This window comes from Corvus cornix, chromosome 5, assembly GCF_000738735.6.
Source record: "Corvus cornix cornix isolate S_Up_H32 chromosome 5, ASM73873v5, whole genome shotgun sequence".
Taxonomy (NCBI): Eukaryota; Metazoa; Chordata; class Aves; order Passeriformes; family Corvidae; genus Corvus; species Corvus cornix.
The window spans coordinates 14,356,747-14,376,928 of NC_046335.1; the positions used below are offsets into that span (position 1 = coordinate 14,356,747).

Consider the following 20,182-nt stretch of genomic DNA (forward strand, 5'->3'; position numbering starts at 1 on the left):
TTCTTTCAAACAAGTAATTTGAATACTCAAAGCCAGAATGTGGCCTCTCTGAGACTGATTTTACATAGTGTGATTTCTCTAACTGACTTGGATATGTGCTGGTGTAAATGAGATCAGGAAGTGGCTCATACTAGTTAGACGAAATATGTCTTTATGTTTCCAGCCAACTGAGACACTAGAAAAAGCTTTTCTTTGGCATTGGTTATAAATACCACATTTAATAGAAAGACTGAGTGAGAGAATCCAGCTAAGAAATCCTTCTTTCTGGAGGTATGGAACAAAGAAGGGAGTTGGGAAGCCTTGGATTTTGCAACTGAAGTAAATGGGGAGTTTATTATCTAATGCCAATGTTACTGGCACCTTGGGAAATTGTGTTGGAAAGTATAACACTAGTTAGAGAAACCCTGCCACCTCTTCCAACGGGCAGGAGGAATGAATGAAAGAGACACAGGAGCTGTAAGGGGATTGCTCTGGCCCCTCACATGATGAGAGGCCAGACTAAATGTGACTTGCAGATGCCAGCTGAATGCCTGAGCAGCGGAGGCTCGCTGGTGTTTGTAGATTACATTTGTATTTGAAGAGCGTTTTTAGATCCTGTGCAGTTGTCCAGCTCTGTCAGAAGGCAGGCTCTTGGACAGTGCTTCTTAAATGGTTTGCCTGTGATATTGCTTCTCTGGTATGAGCAAATGGTGGGAGGGTTTTTTTTCTTAGTGCTAACATGTGTCTTTAACATTCTCAAATTTTAAAAGCATATACTTTTTTTTAATTACATCAACAGGAATATCTTTAGATGTGGCAGCCATTTCCTACATACTTTCCTTGTCCAGGAAATTAAAAATACACATAGGTAGATGGTTGTGTCTTTTAGCATAAATGATGATTGAAGATGGTAGGAAAAGTTATGATATACAGTATGCTGATATTTAGGAAGTATTTTAAATACTTCTGAGCACATCAAATTGATTTCAGTCCATGCTGTCTCTGTTAACTGAAACCTAGATAATTACAGCAGTTTGCTAAGTTACCCTAGGGCTAAGACTAAAAACACCAGAAATGCCTACAGGAGCTTTCTGTACTCTCCTTGAGACACCGCAGAGGGATTTAAAGCAGGAACTTCCTTTACGTGCTCTAGGTTGCCTTCCAGAGGAGGCTCATTTGCCCTCACTGACTGTGAAGGGAGCTTAGGGGAGAGGGCTTCCTAAGCCTCTGTCCGCCTTCCTTGAGTACCCAGGGCTGGGCATATTCTGCCCAGACACATCTCTTTCTCTGCAGCCCATGGCAAACCCATTCTTTTCCTGTCGGTGCTCTCACTCTTTCCAGGGCCATGACCTTGCTTCAGTCTCCTCCAGTGAATGTGGATGTTGAGTTTTGCGCTGTCCTGCTCCCCAAACAGCTAACCTAGCAGGAGCAAGTGATACCTTATTTTTCATCATTGGAAAGTTTTCCTGCTTAACCTCTTGTGGGGGAGAGGGCTCAGCCAGCTCTTTGTAAGCCTTTTGTCTGACAACTGGCACAGTCTGTCCAGATCCATGGCATCTATCCCTTGACCTCACAGACCAGCAGTGTACCCAAACTGCAGATTCCTTTGTTTTAGCTGAATAGCCTTGGCCAAGGGTAGGTTGTTGACTTCCTTTTTAATCCCCTGTATATCAGCCTAAGATTTTTGAGCTTAATAACATCTCTGCTTTGTTATTCTGATTTATGCCCTTTGGAGCTTCTGCCAGTTAAACAAACTAATCTAATTCCGTGGAGTCAATAAGTTTGGCCTGACTTGGCTCACTTTGGTGTGGCCCTTTTACACTGCTATAAGGTTATCTTCTTCAGGTCCCTGACATGAGGTCGAGGCATGAATTGTTTAGCCTCTGCAGATTTGAGAATTGACACATGGGGATTTAGCAAGTGAAGTGTTCTGCTGGATGCATCTTGGCCACAGAAGTCAGCAGTCATAATTCTACCTTTTGGTTTCATCCAAAGCCATATGTGGCTGGTGCTATTAAAGGTTGTGCTCTAATATGGGTAGCATTTCATCCTCCATGGGAAACAATTGTCCCTTAGCTGTCCTTCTTTTGTCCCACAGCAAGTTAACTAACTTTAGGGGAGTCACTCATGAATTGCACAAGTCAGCAGTAACTGCAGTGGCAGTGGAGAAGACAGACTGGTGGTGTGCCACTTGCAGGATGGTGGCTTTGTAGTGCACCATGGGCATAACCTGTCCCAAAGGTGAAGGGCAAAGTCCCAGAGGGACTGCCACTCCAGTACACAGGAGATCCTGGGGTGACTGATGCTTATGCCACCCTCCTGCTGGCCTGGCTGGAGAACAGGCTGACAGAATGGACAGGGCTCACTGCCACCTCAGCCAGGTTGGCAGGTGTGGGGACCTGTCCAGAGCCTCACAGAGACAAGGGAAATGCAAAGAGGACTTTTCAGCTCTACCCACCATTGCAGCTGTCACTCTACTCGCCCTGGAGGGCAGCTGCTCAGAGGCCAGTGGTGTGTCCTGTGTTACACAGAATGAAACTTGGCCCATTGTCTGTGAGAGCAAAGGGTGCTTTCAAGCGTGCTGCAAGCACTGCATGGATTGAACAGGGAATGATTTATTTTTTATCTAATGTAACCATGGTGTACCTCAACTGCTCTCCATGCCAGCTGGAGAAGGGCAAGAAAAAATCAGTCTGGTTTTGCAGAAAATAATACTTAGGTTGGATATTATACTAGTGAAACAACAGAGCAGGTGATTTGTGTCAAAATCAAACAGGCCTAAACTTGGGCTGGCAAAACAAGGCTAATCTGAGCAAATGTGACTCTGACTTGTGAGGACTGCCAGACTGGATCAGCAGGGAGCAACTCAGGATGTACAGGCCCCTGTAAATTCAGGGATTGTTACTTACAGGGTGTACAGGCAGTAACTTGGAAAATGAAGTCTGCTTTCCATTGGCTTGAATTTGTTTCCAGAGTCTGTGATACCACCACAGAATAGTTTGTGATCTGCTAAGTAGGGAAGTGCCTGGACTACACAATTGCAGGTGATGGTCATTTTCCACGCAGTCTGTTTAAATAATGAACAATTTAAAACAATTTTCATGCCTCTAGTGCATTCTCTATTATTTTCATTTTAAGACATATGGAAGGTGTGCTCATCTTCATTTTTAACCCACAAGAGGAACATAACTACTTGTCTCTCAAAGTGAAAACCAGAACCAAACTTCTATCTCTTTTCTTTTCCTAATGAGAGAGTAGGAAGGTTTGGAAAGTCAGAAATTCATCTGACAGTGCCTTGCAGTTTGTGTTCTTGGAGACTTAGACATTGAGAACCTGCAGCACAGTCCAGACAGGAACAAGCCTTTGTGTACTTTTGTGTTCTGTTTCTCAAGGTAAACTTTGAATTCCTGTGGAGGCCAAGTGTTATTGGGGCTCATGAAAAGGGAGTCTTGTTTATAAATTCTGGGTTATACTATAAAGGAAAAAGAGTCAGATAAGCACAGTCCTCACCATTTCTCATGTCTCTTGTTACAGAACAGAGTGAAACTGCTTGAAATGATAACCAAGGAACATGAGCAGTACAGCGCTAATGTCAACCAGTTTCAATCGTGGCTGAATGGTGTCACAGAGAGATTAAACTGCTGCATTGGAGAAGCAACCAAGTCTTCAGCAGAGGACAAGCTAAAGGCACTGAAGGTCCTTGAACAATATAACTCTAACAAGGAGTTAGGACTGTGTATTTTTCATCCCTGTATGTGTTGCTCAAACCATACAAGGGTGTACTTGAGAAAAGAATTACATGTACAAAATAGATGGTGATTTTAGCATGGGCTAGGGCAGAAGATCTGTATGAAGTCCTGAAACTGTTTGTATGTATGGTTCTTCCAGTATGAGTCACAAACTGGTTTGGTTTGTTTTTCTTAAAGCCTGATCTCCAACGATTATGTGATTCTTCGAGAATCTTGTTTAAATAAATCAGATTTGGTAAACATGATCCAAATGGACCCTGAAGGTTCACAGTTTTTGAGAGTTAAGAGCTGGTGATGAAAATACCAGTTTTGAGAACAATATCCTTTATTTTGGTGCCACTGCTTTAACTGTTTAGCTTAAAATCTCTGAGATCCCAACTATTATCTAGTGCCTGCAGCTTCTGTTTTCTTTGTCAGGGATCTCAGGTGATTACCATTAATGAAAACCAGTATTTTCAGAATCAATGGCAATTAATATTACTCAGAAGGCAGTCAAATGACTAACCCTGGCTTCTGGTCACTTGAAAAAAGACATATTTTGAAATAAGAAGTGAAAACCAAAATACGTACAACCAGGAGAGGTGGCCTTTTTTCCTACTGCTTTCAGCTTTTTCCCTAGCTTCCCATTCCTGCAGATAATCTTTATTTAACTTCTTTTTGCAGGAAATTTCCAAAGACATTAGGAGTGGTGGAAAGAAGTGGAAGCACCTTGAAAATCAGTGTGCAGAGGTGATTCAGAATACCTCTCCACTTGGAGCTGCAAGATTGAAAGATGAACTTGAAGAGCTAAGAAAAGCCTTGGAGAAGTTGAAACTGCTGAGCAGTGAGGAGGAGGAGAGATTGCTCAAGATCCAACAGTCTGAAAGTGCCTATGAGTCCCAAGCCAGACAATTAGAAGCAGACATCCAGAAGCTGAGAAAAGATCTACAGAGACTAGAAAATGACCTGGATCCTGGGGAAGGGGAAAAGACTGAAGATGAGTTTGTAACTCTGTGGAGAAAATGCAATGTAAGTTGTTACCCTTTGTGTGGAGGATCAAGTGCAGCCATAGACTGAGCATGCATAGTCACATCAACAGATGCCCGTCCCATTGGTTAAAGATGATAAGGAAAGAGTATGAGTGTGTGTGAAACAGACTGAGGAAAATGTGACTGCCAACAATGGAATCAACTGCCCCAACCTCCATCTTATGCTGCGCAGAAGGAGCAGGGTTGGAGGATGTGCTGGAGTTTGTGTCTAGAGTTCAAAGGGATCATATGCAAAAAGAGCACAATACAGAGCAAACAACACAATTTGCTCCACTTAAAAAGAAGCAGGAAACTAATGCCTCACTGTATATATAAATACATAGACACAAGTGCATACACAGACACAAGTACACATATTTCTGAGGAATTTGGTAAGACCATTGCTATATTGTATCCTTCGTCTCTGTAAGGTAGGTACCTCTCTTCCTTTACTAGCAGACACATCATCAGTACTAAGAAGTCCCAAGATTGTAACAATCCAGTATTTACACCAAAACCCATCTGCTGCAAAAATGAGTGCAAAAAATTCATCACACATAAAATAGATAAGAATCTTTGCTCATTTCTTCTCGAGGGCTGGTTTTACATTTATTATCTGTTCTCAAAATGCCTGTCATTGCTGTTTGTATGTCTAGAACCGTGCAGGACTAACTGGGAAAAGTATATGCAAAAAGGATCCAAAAAATTTAGACTGGTTCAATCCAGCTACATTTGCATGGGTTTTAGTTGGTTTTGTTTCCCTGAGTCACCCTAGAATTAACATTCTCTATATGTGAGTCTCTGAGAAAGATCTGTTCATGCAAACAGATGCCGTTAAGACTGCTCCAAAAGTGCAGCTCATGTTATGTACTGCAATCACTGAACTGAAACTGTGCCTGTTTGTGATTCAAACTCTGTTCAAACAGTGAACACTGCAGATCAGATGCAAAGGCTGGGCAGTGTGAGGGGAGGAGAGAGAGCCTGCTGGAACAAAACTGTTCGTGAGAATGTTTTCTGTCTTAGCAAAGACCATATTCCTTATAACCAGGAAAAAAGCCAAAGAAAAAAAAAATCCCAAAGAGGATTTGTGCATACCCTGAGACACAGCCTTACTTCTTCATTTTGTGTGCCAGATGCTACATAAGGTGTGATCTGTTTATTATTTCTATAATTAAGGCAACCAAAGCAGCTCTGGCTGCAGAAGAGTCAAAGATTGAGAGGCTGAAGGCCCAGCTTAAGGAACTGCTACGGTTTTCCCAAGATGTCCAGCCACACACTGAGAGTGTTGTCTCTGCAATACACCAGTATCAAAGGTACTGGAAAGTCTGAGTGTGGTGGGCTGGTGGGGGGAATCTTCTGTCAGACACTGAAGGAATTGTCAGGGGCCTAAGAAAAAAGTGATATGCAGTCCAGTTGTAAGTGATGAGTAGAAAAAAAAGCTTTTGCTAATTACATCCGCCTCCATGTTTCAGTGAAGCTGTAATTTTAGCCATTTGCTAGGAGCTGGAGGCTCCTGGTCATTTTCAAGCAATGATCTTACATCATTAATGTTGTGTATGGTTTGAAGAAAATTAGATTGTTGGCAGCTAATTTGATCTTATTAGCATTTTATAATAATAATTTATGTATTTTGCTTGCCTTTCATGCCAGCAACTAGAAAATCAGGACAGGAGCTGTAGTAGTAAACGGTTCAGAAGAATTATGGCCCTCCCTTGTTGAGTTTGTTGCAATGACTCACCAGCCTTAGCAATTACTTGGCAGACTATTCCCCTTCTCCTGGCAGCTTCTATGCATGTTCCTGTTTTCAACTTGCCTTGGTTTGGAAACTCTGAAAGTTTAGCCTCTCCCCAGACTTCAGTGTTTCCGTTTCCAGGCTGCCTGGAATCAGGAAGTAAAGAAGCTGCAGCAAATTTTGCAAACTAGAAGAAAGGATCATTTTTTTAAGGGGAAAAAAGAAGGTCAGTTCTTTTCCTGTATCCCAGCTTATTACCCTCTGTACTCAGTATGCTGTCCTGGTGGAAGGGTTATAGGTCATTTTGGGAAAGGATTTCAGTTTAAAAACTAGCAAGTAAACAATGTTGAAAGAGGAGCAAAGAAAGCAGGGGACTTGCCTCTGAGTAGGAAATGGTAGCTGCTCCTTTGCCAGCTTCTCTCCAAAGCTGCTTTGGGAAGTCTGGCAGCTTCACACTGAGCCTGCTGGCAGGGGCAGCAGAGCAAATGTCAGTGGACATGTAAAGTCAGAACTTTCTATTTGCAGAGCTTTTGGCCTCTGCAAACTTGCCTTTATTTAGCTCCGTCACGGCCCAGTGACACAGGTAAGATTGTTGTTTCTGTTTCTCTAGAAAGGCAGTATTTGATCCTGATTGGCATTCCTCTCATCTGTCTGTCTTGTGAGTTTGCAAGATAGTGTTCCCCATGAACATAAAGTTTGGGCTGCATTTTGCCATACCAGGCAGGATTCTGCAAACTGGGAAGGTCAGGCAAGCTGAGAAAAACAGGAGGCAGCTGCATGGGGTGTGTCACTGCTGGGCCTTGTCACTCGGCTGTGTTTGGGATAAGCCTTTTTAAGAGAAGCCTGGATGTTCATTGAAAGTTTGCTGATTTAATTTTTTTTTCCAGTAATAGAGCTGTGTATGTATGTGGATACATATACATAAATAGAAAGCTTTTATCAGAATCACCTGTATGTACTAATATAAATTCAAGTGGTTCTGCAAAATTTAAAAGAATTATATCTGAAATAAAAAAGGTTTTTTCACTTTTTGTGCTAACATAAGGTTATCAAAGACTTTTTAATGTAATTTTTTAAAGAAACAAAACCTTGTTTTTTACAGGCAACTGCAGTTACATTCTAGACACTCTTGGCTTGTTCTTCCCATTAGTCAGTGAGACTGCTCCAATAATACGATTTGTTAAATCACACTGGTGACAGCAGCCAAGAAGGATCGTGTACAAAGGGAGACTTCTGGCTACTAGAAAAGCAAAGTAGTTCCTGATACAACAGACAAATGTGTCCTACAGCATCTAAATAAAGTTTTTTCAGATGTCTCTGTCTGACAGAGCAGCTGATGGTATGCAACACCAGGCTCAGACAGGCAAACAGGCTTTTGTGTTGTACATGATTTACACCGAGTATTGTGTTAATTTGTTCCTTGAAGAATAGAATGTTTGGACTTGGATTTCTTCATAATCCTTCTCTTGGTTGTCACTTTATCCTTACAGTGTGAGAGGCAAGACTTCTAAAATGAGCACTGATACAGAAACCCAACTGAAGAGAATCTTCCAAAATCCCCTGCAAAGTTTTGAACAGTGGAAGCCATCGGTCCAGATGCTCCTGGAGACTCCGGAGCCAGAACTGGCTCACATCGAGGTAGCAAAGCTGTTACTAATTTCAGAAATGTGGGTTTGACCAAGCCTGCAGACAGCTGCCAGGCAGCAGCAGCTGGAAGGTCCTGCCAGTGTGGCAGGAAAACCCACAGTAGGGATGGAGGTCTTTACTTAGCTCCAGCTTTAGCACATTGTCTTACTTTCTGCTCCCCATTTGGTTAACTGGAGTTGTCAGCTGAGTAGGCTGCATAAAAATGTTAGATATCTTTAACAATAATGATAATATTGTTTAGCATTAACCCAGATCTCCCTGGATGGGAAATCTGTGGACTCTGTTAAAGAATTTTGTAGTGATGTAGACGTGGGATTAAAATGCATGATTTATGTATGTGCCCAGCAAAGTGTGTTTGTTACTTTTTCATCCCTGTGATCTCCAGAATAAATGTGTCTGTGAACAGGGATGAAATTTATCCTCAGGATGAGCATTCAAGCTGTCCTTTCTGTTGGTTGTTTAGGCCTCTCCTCTGCACAGACAGCTCTTTCCATAGTACAGCTTACTTCTATTTCTGTTCACAAAATGGATGCAGCCCTGGTGCCTCTAACATTATTAGGAAGATTTTTCCTTTAACTGGGCACTGTCCAGGTACCTTCTGTTATCCCTTGTTGGCCCAGCATGCTGTTTTTACCTGAATTTGTCATACTGCTTTGTTTGTGTAATTTGTGTGAGAATAATATGTTTATATGATTATTTTCTTTGGTATGATTTCACTGGAAGAACTTTCTTCCTTTAGGCTGCTCTAGCTGAAAGCTCCCAGTTCAAAGAGATGTTGATGATGTTACAGCTGAAGAAAGATTTGCTAAACAATGTCCTTGGTGAGGAAAAAGCAGAGTCTTTCCTTCAAGAAGCAGCTGAAGCTTCAAAGGAGAGAGAAGTTCTACACAAAAGTCTGCTGCAAAGCAAGAGCAAACTCCAGGTGAGCTACAAAACCCATATACTGACTTTGCCTGTGATAAAGACAAAGATCAAGTCTTTACTAAGGCAGTTTTTATATATATAAATTCAGTACTAATCCCTTTCTCTAGGCTGATCATACATTCAAATAAATTTGTGGTCTGTTGCATAGTGTAGCTCAGTGTTTGTTCTGAATAAGAAGTGGGTATTGACAAAAGATAATGCCACAGGATATATCTTGAATGCTGGACCTGTTTTCATATTTCTCCATCTAGAATTTGATATTGCAACATAAGAACTTTGATGCTGGTTTTGCACCACTGCAGAAGAAATTATCTGCCATCAAAGCCAAATTAGATCTAGAGAAGGAGCCACGGCCTGATCTCTTGGGTAAAAAGACACAACTCCAGAGACTCCAGGTACATTACAGTATTGTTTGGCCCTGTTATCCTCAGCTAACTGTGATCCTGTTTGTTCATATTTTATTAGCATTGGGAATTCAGTACCTTTCCCCTCAATTGTGTGTTAGATAATTTCATTTGGTCCAGTTTATAGGATGAGTGAATGAAATTAAAGCAATGCAGATGAAGCACTGGCAAACTGAGCTTGAGGGAAGGAAGAAGCAGCTGGAAGCTCTTGGTGGTACCTCCTTCTTGGGCTAGTTTAATTACTAAAGAAAATGTATCTTGACACTTCCCACTGGGAGTGAAACTGCGCAAATAACCTGAACCAATCTAACTGCCTCCAGCAGAGTTCCCCTTCCTTTTGTATCCTCCTCTTTCTGCTCTTATCCTTGTCACTTAGCTTTGACATATGCTAGATTTACTCCACAGGGTGATTCAGCTGGCCAAGATAAGAAAAAAAAATGAACAGAAAAATATGATAATTTATTTGGTTAATGTTTTGAACTGGTTCAGCAAAGAGTCCAACATGCAGTAGAGCCTGTTCAAGGCATGCAGTGGGATTACATACCTGGGAGAGGGGAGAGAAGAGCAGGAGGAGAAGGGAGAGGGAATGTGACTGCTGTGGTGAGCTATGATGGTTCAGCTGTACTGTGCCACTTCATCCTCAGTGACCACAGGGATATTTTCACCACAGTTCTTTGCAGTATTTAGCTGGTTATACTATGGCTCCTTTGGCACCTCTCAGTTTATCTGAGCTTATCTCAACTTACCTTCTTTGTTATCTCCCGGTAGCAGGTAAAGTACATCCAACCATGTTTTTAAGAAACATTTACTCCCGGGCATCGAAACAATTCACTTTCTTAATGACAGTGATTGTTGCTGGGACTTTTTGTCCTCACACTGTCAAATGTAGCTACCTTTGGTGTATGTTTTCTGAAAATCCATGCCATACCTAGCACACTACCCATACAGAATCTGTCTTTTCATCTGCAGATGATCCAAGATGACTTGGCAGAGCTTGCAATTCACATGGAGGAGGTAGAGAAGCTTGTTCAGTCAAATACCACACACAGGCATGAAATGAACCAACTTTCATCTGACTCTCAGGCCCTGAAGAGATCACTGGAGGTAACATAACAAAGTTTTTAGTTGCCTGGGGAGTTGTCAGTTGCCTCTATTTAAAAATATTTTAAAAAATCTTTGGGCATATGACATTACATGCTTTGAGTGACAGATATTTTCATTTCAGGGGAAGAAGGCACTGAATTCTTATGACTTTGATAACTCTTCCAGGATTCTCTGATTATCTCTGATGTGATTTCCCTTGGTGATAGAATACCATCCACACAGATTTTATGTCTATATGGAGTGGGCCTGAGATTTCTGACCAAAAGAACTCATATTATCATGGTCGTGCTTGCACTTCACAGATTACTTGGATAGGGGTTTTGTACCAAAGTGTTTGGGGTTTTCATGGCTTTGGGTCCTACAAGTTAATGAGAGAAAAGTGCTGCAATTGCATAAATACTTGTTTTGTCCTGAGGCATTTTGTAGCTTGCAAACATACCTATAAAATGACCTCCAAAGCAATCTCAGAAGAAGAGCTCATAAAGTTACTTTAGTTATGCAGTTCACTATAAAACTATGTGTGTTAAAGTGTTACCTGAACATGCACTGTGGAATTCTAGTTTCGATCTCAATCATCCCATTTATCACTGAACTGGACTTTTGCCAAACAAGTCTGTACAATCTTTTCTGATTCAGGGAGCGTAAGATGTATTTGATATTGACTGGGGTACAAAAGCCCAAGACGTGTATTCTCTATTCCCTTTCGGCTAAGAAAGGGAGCTGTTCTAGTCTAATACCCCCCCGTGTGGTTGAATACAGGCCTGCAGAAGCTTGGAGGTGTTTTCCACATCACTGATGCTAAAAGGATAGGTTTTTTGTCTCTCATTAACAGCTGCTTTTTTCCTTTTTGCCCATGAGGTTCTGTACCCATCCAGTAAAGAAAGTGCTTTTTTGTCTGTCTTTAGTTGCTGACATATTTTTATCATTTGTAGATGATGATACAGCAGAGTGAAGACCACGTTCAGAAGCACTGGGCATATAATGACAAACTGTCTGACCTCCAGCAGTGGATCTCAGTAACCAGGGAGAAGATTGACTCCTACCAGGATGCTGATGGAGAGCAGAACACTGAGGGCAGGCTGGAAGACCTGGAGGTGGGAAAAGCATCTTAGTTTAAGATGTTAATTATTTACTTTGCAGCATTCAGACTTTAAGAGTGGGGGTTTCTAGTGAGAATTTCCTGATTTGGGAGAGTAATGATGGTGTGTTTCTCCTTCAATAACTGTTGGTTGCTGTTGCCTTGCTGCTTTGCCCTGTGTTGTGGGATGTGGGGCCACGTAACAGACAAGAGTGGTGAAAAATGACTAAGAAGTTGAGATGGATTAAGTGTTATCCAGGGATAGGTGGTCTGTTCCTGTCAGGGTGATCTCTCTGGACAATACCTGCCTTTGCCTGTCTATACTCATCAATACATTGAAGATTCCTGCCATGTTAGCTAGCCTTACACTCTGTTGAACTGAGCTGTTCCCAAAGCTGCCAGCTTTTCCCTGGGTAGCAGTACTTTGCATGCTAAATTCACCCTGTAGGTTACTTCAGCTGGCAGCTGTTGCCTTCCTATGGGAGACCAAAATCTTTCATGGGAAGGCTACAGAAGGAGGTACATTGACAGCTTGCACCCTTTAAGTTTTGCCATCAGCTCTTTGACCTATGTTGGCTCTTTGGAAGAATCCACAGCCTATTTTTTTCCCGCTAGGTGTGTTCTAGCTAGTGCCAACAGAACCAGCATAGTCCTGGACTGAGCATGGCCTTCAGTCTGACATAGCCTCTGCTTTACCCAGGACACCTAGGAGTAATTGTAAGGGCTGTGCGTTTCAGAGATGGCTAGCTGAGTTTCCAGATAAGGAGATCCAACTGCACCTTGTGGAAGCTCATGGCCAGCTGGTCATGGAGAATTCTTCTCCAGAAGAGACTGCCCATGTCCAGGCAGAGCTGGATCAGCTGAAGGAGTCATGGAAGTCACTGAAGGAGATGGCAACTGGGTAAGTGTTCATGTAGGTCTTCCTCATGTCCCTTCAAGGGGAGTCTTTTACTGCAATAAGAACAGACACATTTGAGGCTTTATGCTCTGTGCTGTGAAAGTGAACAGCCATACCACAATGCTAGAAGCAAGATGGGATTTTATTTAATTGTTTATAAGCTGAAAATCATTATTTTCAAGAAAACCTTTTTAAGACTCTGCACCAATGCCTGTCAATCTTACTTTACCTCATGTTGGAGCAGGCAGTGTCTTATGACCTGGCTCACTCTTGTACTGCCAGTTTTTGTCAGAAGAAATTTGGCATAGACTGGGTGACTTGTGCTGTTCTGTCTCACCTTCCTGTTCTCCTTGGAGATGCCTCCAAGGAGGGTATATCTGCAATGGGATTTCTGCCTTTTGCAAACCTGCGAAAGTATAAGCAGAGCTAAAAATCTTCTCTTTAGCTAGGGAATGAAGACTTAATTTATTTTGCCTCTGCTGTGTAGTGTCGAATGCTGCTCATATTTGCCAGTCTGTATTAATATTTAATGATGTGCTTCATATATGATTGTATTAATACATAGTGTCAGAATAGGCACAAAAATTAAATTACAAAATCAAGGAAGGCTTGATTGTACTGCCTCCTGGAACCAGAAAGGAAGGTATATTGCCAAGGTAATATTTTTATTCCCCTAAATAAAAGAAAACAAAATACTTGGAAATGTTAGAACTAGAGTCCTGGTGCAGCTTTGAGACATTCCAGTTGGGAATAACTTTAATAGTAATAGTGTTATTAGTAGTAATAATAATAATATAATAACAACAATAGTGCTGTTTCCCCAGTGCTGTCCCCCACAGACCCAGTCAAAATGTGGATGTCTGCTGCACTGATGTCTCTGGTTTTGTGTTTTCAAGCCTCCTCAAAAAGTGGCAGTTAAATAGACCAGTGGCTGATAAGAAGAAGAAAAGAGCATTTGTGGACAGCAGATGGATGTCTAGACCTGCTTTCCGCCTTTTTGATGTAGAGCCCAACCATAAGCAGGTGAGATGGGAATTCTGTGTCTGCCTTCATATCAGCTTCACAAGAACAATTTCATTGCCTTCATCTGATATTGCAGGTTACAAAGTTGGAGGTTAAGATCTTGCAATCAGGCCTTCAGAGGAAACATCTGACATAACAGTAAGAGCTTTTTTGTCCCTGTTGTTCTCTGTCCCAGGAGAAGATGAGAGAAGGGCAAAGTACAAGCAGCCACTTGAAGCTCCTACATGACTTTGAAGAGTGGCTACAAGGAGAAAACACCAAACTGACCAAAGTTCTTGCTGGGACTCCATCTTCCACAGAGGAAATTAAGGCACACCAGAGCAAACTTGAGGTTAGTTTTCAGGGGGTGAATGGAGATACTAATACCGCAATAAGTGCAAATTCTTTCTGAACTAAAAAAAACCCAAACAGCAACAATAAAACACAAACCCACTCCACCAACTAACCAATATCCCACCACCCCAAAAAAACAAAAAAAAAATCCCCAAAGAACAAACAGACAAAAAATTCAAACACTATGCTCTTTGCATTAGGAGACTCTAGAGTAGCTGAAGCTCAGGAATTTGGGACAAATTTCATCCTTTCTGCTAAGAAGCCCAGAGCCAGAGTGGTAGAAGGGAAGGGAGCACCTGGCATCTAGTTGTTGGGCTGGACATTTCCAGTATGGTATGGCAAAGGTATTCATTAAAAGAAGCTGATTAAAATCAGTGTCTGGTATTTGGTCTCACTCTTCCTGTTGAGTATATCCAAATGCTGTGGCATTGGATGCTGTTAGAAATTAAATACAGAAATATCTAAGTCTATAGAAGTCCTGCAGGTGAGTTTTATATCCTTTCAAGCCAAAAAAGCAGTATCAAAAATAAATGTGCTATTCCATAACCACTGTTATTTCAAATGCTAATTTAAAAAGTGGGGCCTTCCTGAATCCTGAGTTGCTGCTGACCCTTGTCTTTGCCTGTAGGAGCTGCAGTCTCATGTGCCTGATGGTCAGCGTCTCTTTGAGGACCTTCTTCATCTTCATCCTGTCATTGGTAACTCTGAGGAGCTGGAGGACCTGCGCTACCGATGGATGCTCTACAAATCTAAACTGAGAGAGTCCATGAGTTCTCCGGTAGGTGACAACACACAGTCCCCAGCTGCTGAGCTCTGCCATTGCACTCTCAGGTTGCTTCTCATTGCTGGGCTTAATCCAACTGTGTAGGTGTGTGTGCTTAATGAAGAGTTGTGGGCTTTTCCCTTGGTAAGCTATGCTCAAAATATTTCCTGAAATGGAAGGTTCAAACCCCAATGACAACTGGCAAAGAGGCAGGCAGCTGGGGACTGAGAGGTGTTTGTGTGTGTGAATAGTTTGGATAAATGCCTGGTTCTGGGCACATGGATTTATGGTTTTTGCCCTTTCTCCACACAACATTCTCCATAGAGTTATTTTTTGACTGTTCCTGCAGTAAGAATATGTTCACTGTTCATTATTTGTGTCTCCTGCTGTGGGACAGAATAGTCAGTGACTGAACTGATTCAAAGTAACTGTGCACAGAAGGACCTAGTCACTTTTGAAACTGTCTTTATAGGCTAATGATTTGGAATGAAATAAAGGGGAGGCATTTTAATGCAACAACCAAATTATTAAAGAAGTTACTGGGTTGTTATATGTAAGGCATGCTAAGGATGGCATCATTATATATAAAGTATTCCAGGGCATGCTGAAGCTTTTCCCATGTTCTTAGCATAAACATATATAATTATTAATTAATATTTTTCTAGCTTAACTACTCACATTATCTGAGCAACTCCAAGATACCATAATCAAAGGACTAGAATTTACAGGTTTGCGTTTGGTACTTTCTGTATGCGAGTGCTTTCAAAGGTATCTGAACTTGAACACCTAAAATTTGAGGCATTTTAAAATTTTCTGTATTGGGAAATGTTGACTTGAAATCCAAAGCTTATTTAGAACATGAATCTTTTAAAATGCATGGAAGGTAAGCATGACCTCTGTTAATAAAGAGCATATTTCTATGTTTGCCATTGATTGTAATGACTCATGCTTTGTTAACCAAAACTTTCTGTAGGCATTAGTATAGTCAATAGGTGTCAGTAAAGTCAAAGCTATGGCTGGGAGAACTACTCATCTGATTCAAATAGTCAAGAACCTAAAAACATGTCATCTTTCTGCTTAATGTTTGTTAAAAAGCTCATTAAAAAAATCTCATGCTGGTTCATTCTGTTCAGGTGACCATGAATTGAAAGAGACATCCCCTGTGTGGTGAATACTCATTTAGAGGCTCCTCTGGGATGTTAACTTCATGCCTTTTTTTTTTTTTAATTTTTTTTTTCTTTTAAACAGAGTGCTGGATCTTTGGAGGAACCAGACAGATTCAGAAAGGTATGACAGTTTCTTATTATTAAAATGTTTGACCAGACATTTTGCAGAAGATTATTTTAAACTTTTCTAAAGATTCTTGAAATTAATTTGCATATTAAGAGCCACTCTTAAGGAAGTTGTTGATTTTCTCCAGATTTTTAAAAGGAAAAATATTAGATAGTTTTTACTCTTGAGCTAGGCTTACTGTATCTCTAGAAGCTAAATATCCATCTCCTGGGAGAGGAGGGGAACTCAGTTTTTGTATATCTACATGCTATATAAACTTAATTAATTTTTCAAAAGAGACTAAGGAAGAGCCAGAATATCTCTGTAAAGGATTTAGTGGTTAAGTGCCTAAAATAATTTTGAAAATGGGACTTCTAATTCTTTAGACACTTCTGAAAAAAAGTGCTTTGGATCAATCAGCCCATCTTCTTTCTGATGCAGAAAGCCGAGAAAGTCAAGAGATTTGTCTAATGTTATTAGACTAAATCCTTATTCTAAGCAGCAGAATTCCTCCTGTGATGAATTTTCTTTTTGAAGTGATGACATAAGAAACAGAAGCAGTACAGGAGATGATAAGGAGAAGCTAAAAGAAAACAAAATACTGACAGTTTCTTATTAAACCAAGCAGCACTTCTGATCCTATTTTCACAAAGCCAGCAAATTTTTCTGTCGCAATTTGCTTTGTTTATAGACGCTCTTCTACTTTGTACTGTCGTCTCACTTTCCATTTGTTTTGAGAAGGAACAGAATAAGGCTTTATTTGCCCAACACAAAAGAGACTGGATGAATAATCTCTTGCAGGATCATAATCACGTAGTCATTTTAAGATAAATCAAACCCTTGATTTCTCCTGTTGCAACACCTCTGTACAAGAGACCAATATTTAAAGGGGGCAGTACAGTGCACTTCAAGCATGGCTAGAAATCAAGGCTTTCCTCATTCTGATGAGATATTCCTCTAATACTCATATGTGGAGTAGCAGCTCCAGTATTTATACCCAGAAAAATACTGACCAATTTTAAGGCAGTTTTCACACTTTTCTCAATAGTTTTGGCTGCAGTTCAGCCTTCCTGAAAACCCCCAAAGACTTTCTGTTCTTGCCTGTCTGGCTCAGCATTAATTGTTTCATCCAGTAAGGTCACCAGAATTTTTAAGGCTGGAAAAACAGCATGACATTTTAATACTTGGTGTAGAGGCAGCCAAACATTTAGTAGTGCTGCTTTTCCCTAGAAGAGGCTCAAAGGGATATTCCAGAAGACTGTCCAAGGCAGTCTCTGGTTTCATGTTGTTTGGTTGGGTCAAGTTGTTTGTAGGGAAAAAAAACCCAAAAGCTTTAGGCATAAGCATGTCTCCACTACAGTTAGATGCCATTTTTAATTCATCTGTCTCACCTGCCTTGGGGTACATGGTATTTATTCACCCTTAAATTCTCCAAATTAGACTAAAGTCTTCAGTTAATTTTCAAAGATACTGGCTTAACATAACGGCACGCAGCAAACATTTGTCAATTAGGCCTACAGCAAGAGCACAAAAAAAACCTCACTCTGTGAGTTTTTAATAGCTACTGAACACAAACAAAGAGAAACAGCTCAGGGTGGAAAGGAATGAAGAACTGAAATACCTCATAAGCATGAGGGAAATGGCTCCCATTGCACTAACAAGTGATTTGCAGTTTCCCTTCAGCCAGTATAGATGTTGCTGTAATTTACACCCTGCTCACTTCAGTGAGATTTCGCTGACCTCAGGGCTTTCATTCTCTGTTTAAACAGTATCTCTACAACAAGAATCCAAGTGCTGTAAGCAGCAGTGTCTTTTTTTTTCATTCAGGTTTTATCAGGATGTAAGCCAGTGTTGCCACAAGATTTTTGAGTACCACTTAAGAGAGCCAGAAAATAATGTTTATCCCTTTTGGGTGTATCACTGTTTGGACTAAGAAAAGAGGAAAACCAGGCCAACTGCAGAATTCTAGTCTATGCAGTTTACTTTAAATTCAGATTTAACACATAAAATGTGGCTAGAAATGAAAGAAAGATTGAGCAAAATATTTTTGTATGCATGAATATCTTTTCAAAGCTGTGGTAAAGGAAGCCAACTACCTTGAAGAGATCAGCTGATCTCAGGAGTTAGGATCTGCAGGAAATGCAAATGGCTGCATCACTGTGCTTGCAACAACCAGTGAGTTTGCATAAAATAGGATCAGGTTATCTCTGATTTGTCAGCTCCTTCATGCTCTTGAGTCACACAAAATCAGCAGAAGTTGCAGAAGCTGAGGTATTTTTGGACTGATTTCTGCTTTTTGCAGCACGAGGTCCCTAGTGACTCCTTGTCTCTCCTGTTTGAGCTGTGAATATTTTGCAGCAGCAGCAGATCAGCATGGAGAAGGGGAAGGTCCAGCTGCAACCATTCTCATTCCATTGCCTTCTGATTTTATTCCATTTCTAGCCTACATGGCCAAATGCTGGGCAGAATAGAGCCTGCTCCATTCACAGGAATGTGCGTTTTTTTCTGGTCATTCGTCCATTGCTGAGGACATGCCCCTGCCACTTGGTGCCCTTAGGAGCAGAACAGCCTAATGATTGTGATGTGAGCGACTTCTTGTTGATTAACAAAAAACAGTTGCAGGAAATTGCACTGGCTGCAGCAAATTTTTAGCAGGTGCCAGTGACAGCCAATGTAGAGGGATATTTCTGCAGGGTACCTAGCACACTCAAGAACATAATCAAGCAAGTGCTCAATAATAACTATGATAAATGTTACTTTCAAAGGTTGGCTCCCAGCTACCTGAAAATATTCCATGAGTATTCTTAGCATAAATACGAAGTCGAAGCCTCATTATTTACAGGTCTAGGTAGCGCTGTTTGATTTATTTTCTCAAGTGCTCAGAGTAATTACGCTTCCTTGCTAAACAAACAATCAGGCTTTATTGTTTGTACAAACAAAATAATTAGAATTCATTACATCAGTGGTCAGCTAATTGCTTCCTTTGAGATTCTGCTGAGAGTAATCTCCTGTAACATGCAGGCAGAAGGAACAGGTAATTTAATCTTATTTAGAGACACCATTGATCTGGAGTCAATCAAATTAATGCAGTCATTCAGGAAACTGCAAAGCAAGAGCTGCCACAGCTTGCCAGGAAGAAAACAGTAATGTGGTCTGCTCTGCCCAAGTGCAGATATGATGGGAGTTCCTCATGGCAGAAAAGCACAGCATTGTGTGTTAGTGCCTGTGTTAGTGGTGCCTCTTTATTAAAAGTGTGTGGCCCGTTTGTTTTCCTCAAGTTCTGCTAGGTGTTACCCACTTGAAATCTTCTGTACAATTACAGTCCTAGTAAAATGAAAAAGACTTATTAAAAAGGTACCTTTTCCTCAGTTTTCAATACCCCTTTTATACATAAAGATAATAGCTCTCCATTATATTTTTTCATCACTCTGCCTATAAGCCTGAGCTTACCTGTTTTAGGAATTATACCATGACTCAAACACAAGATGAAGGGCATCTTAGCATTAAAAATTAGTAGATAGACTTATTTTCTCCCAAGAGTGATGTTTGCTCAGAAAGGAAACCTAGTCAAAAAAAAACCCAAAAAAATCCCACCTCCAGAAAAATCCTGACTGCCCATTCCTAACTCAGAACCACTGTTAAATATGCTGAGCCAGGCAGCAGCATCCCCTTCCTTTTCCAGCAGGCTCACTTCGTGTTACTGCACCTGTGAGACTCCCTGCGTCTGCTCTTATTTCTGTAGGTTTCATTTGAGGACATCTACAGTGCCCTCAAATGTTAGAAATCTGGGGCTCTTTGTTTGTTGTTTATCTGGTCCTGCCACACCTGTGCCCTGCCAATGCTCTCTGCCTACAGTAGTGCTCGTGCAAGAAGGTGACATCCTGCTTCCCAGGACACCTGGTTCTTACATTCTTTTCATGCTCCTGTGGTATTAATCAGGCATGTGGTCGGTGCTACCTGCTTTATGTGAAGAGATGATCCTTTAGCTGCCTGCCATGTTGTGAGGTATTTGCAGATTTTCACCAAAAAGACAGCCTAGAATGATTTTCTTAGTAGATATAATTTTATATCCTAACTGAAAGGTAAAGAGAGAGAAAAAGATTTGTTGAGCAATAGCAGAATGCAACCAGTTTTCAGTATATGTCTGAAAAAATGTTTTTAACACAACTGTAAAAGATACTGTAAGAAAAGCTCTTCTAGTCATTACGTCTAATTTTATACCTATTATTTCTTTAAAAGTAAGCCATCACATTTTTAATTATCTAAATA

General features: G+C 40.9%; 1 protein-coding gene across 5 annotated transcripts in view; it reads left to right on the plus strand.

Moving 5' to 3' along the window:
- Nucleotides 1-20,182, plus strand: part of SYNE3 (spectrin repeat containing nuclear envelope family member 3) — a 65,435-nt gene that overhangs the window by 27,176 nt on the left and 18,077 nt on the right. For 4 of the 5 annotated variants that reach the window (XM_039552025.1, XM_019282248.3, XM_010394663.4 and 1 more), the window contains exons 5-17: nucleotides 3,514-3,675; nucleotides 4,392-4,736; nucleotides 5,912-6,048; nucleotides 7,958-8,105; nucleotides 8,854-9,036; nucleotides 9,290-9,433; nucleotides 10,412-10,546; nucleotides 11,479-11,640; nucleotides 12,362-12,525; nucleotides 13,419-13,545; nucleotides 13,721-13,876; nucleotides 14,507-14,656; nucleotides 15,890-15,928. In XM_039552025.1, coding sequence (XP_039407959.1) covers nucleotides 3,514-3,675; nucleotides 4,392-4,736; nucleotides 5,912-6,048; nucleotides 7,958-8,105; nucleotides 8,854-9,036; nucleotides 9,290-9,433; nucleotides 10,412-10,546; nucleotides 11,479-11,640; nucleotides 12,362-12,525; nucleotides 13,419-13,545; nucleotides 13,721-13,876; nucleotides 14,507-14,656; nucleotides 15,890-15,928 — 2,052 coding nt within the window. Of the gene's footprint in view, nucleotides 1-3,513; nucleotides 3,676-4,391; nucleotides 4,737-5,911; nucleotides 6,049-7,957; nucleotides 8,106-8,853; nucleotides 9,037-9,289; nucleotides 9,434-10,411; nucleotides 10,547-11,478; nucleotides 11,641-12,324; nucleotides 12,526-13,418; nucleotides 13,546-13,720; nucleotides 13,877-14,506; nucleotides 14,657-15,889; nucleotides 15,929-20,182 lie in introns of those variants that run through there. The other variant, XM_039552026.1, reaches the window with a different exon arrangement.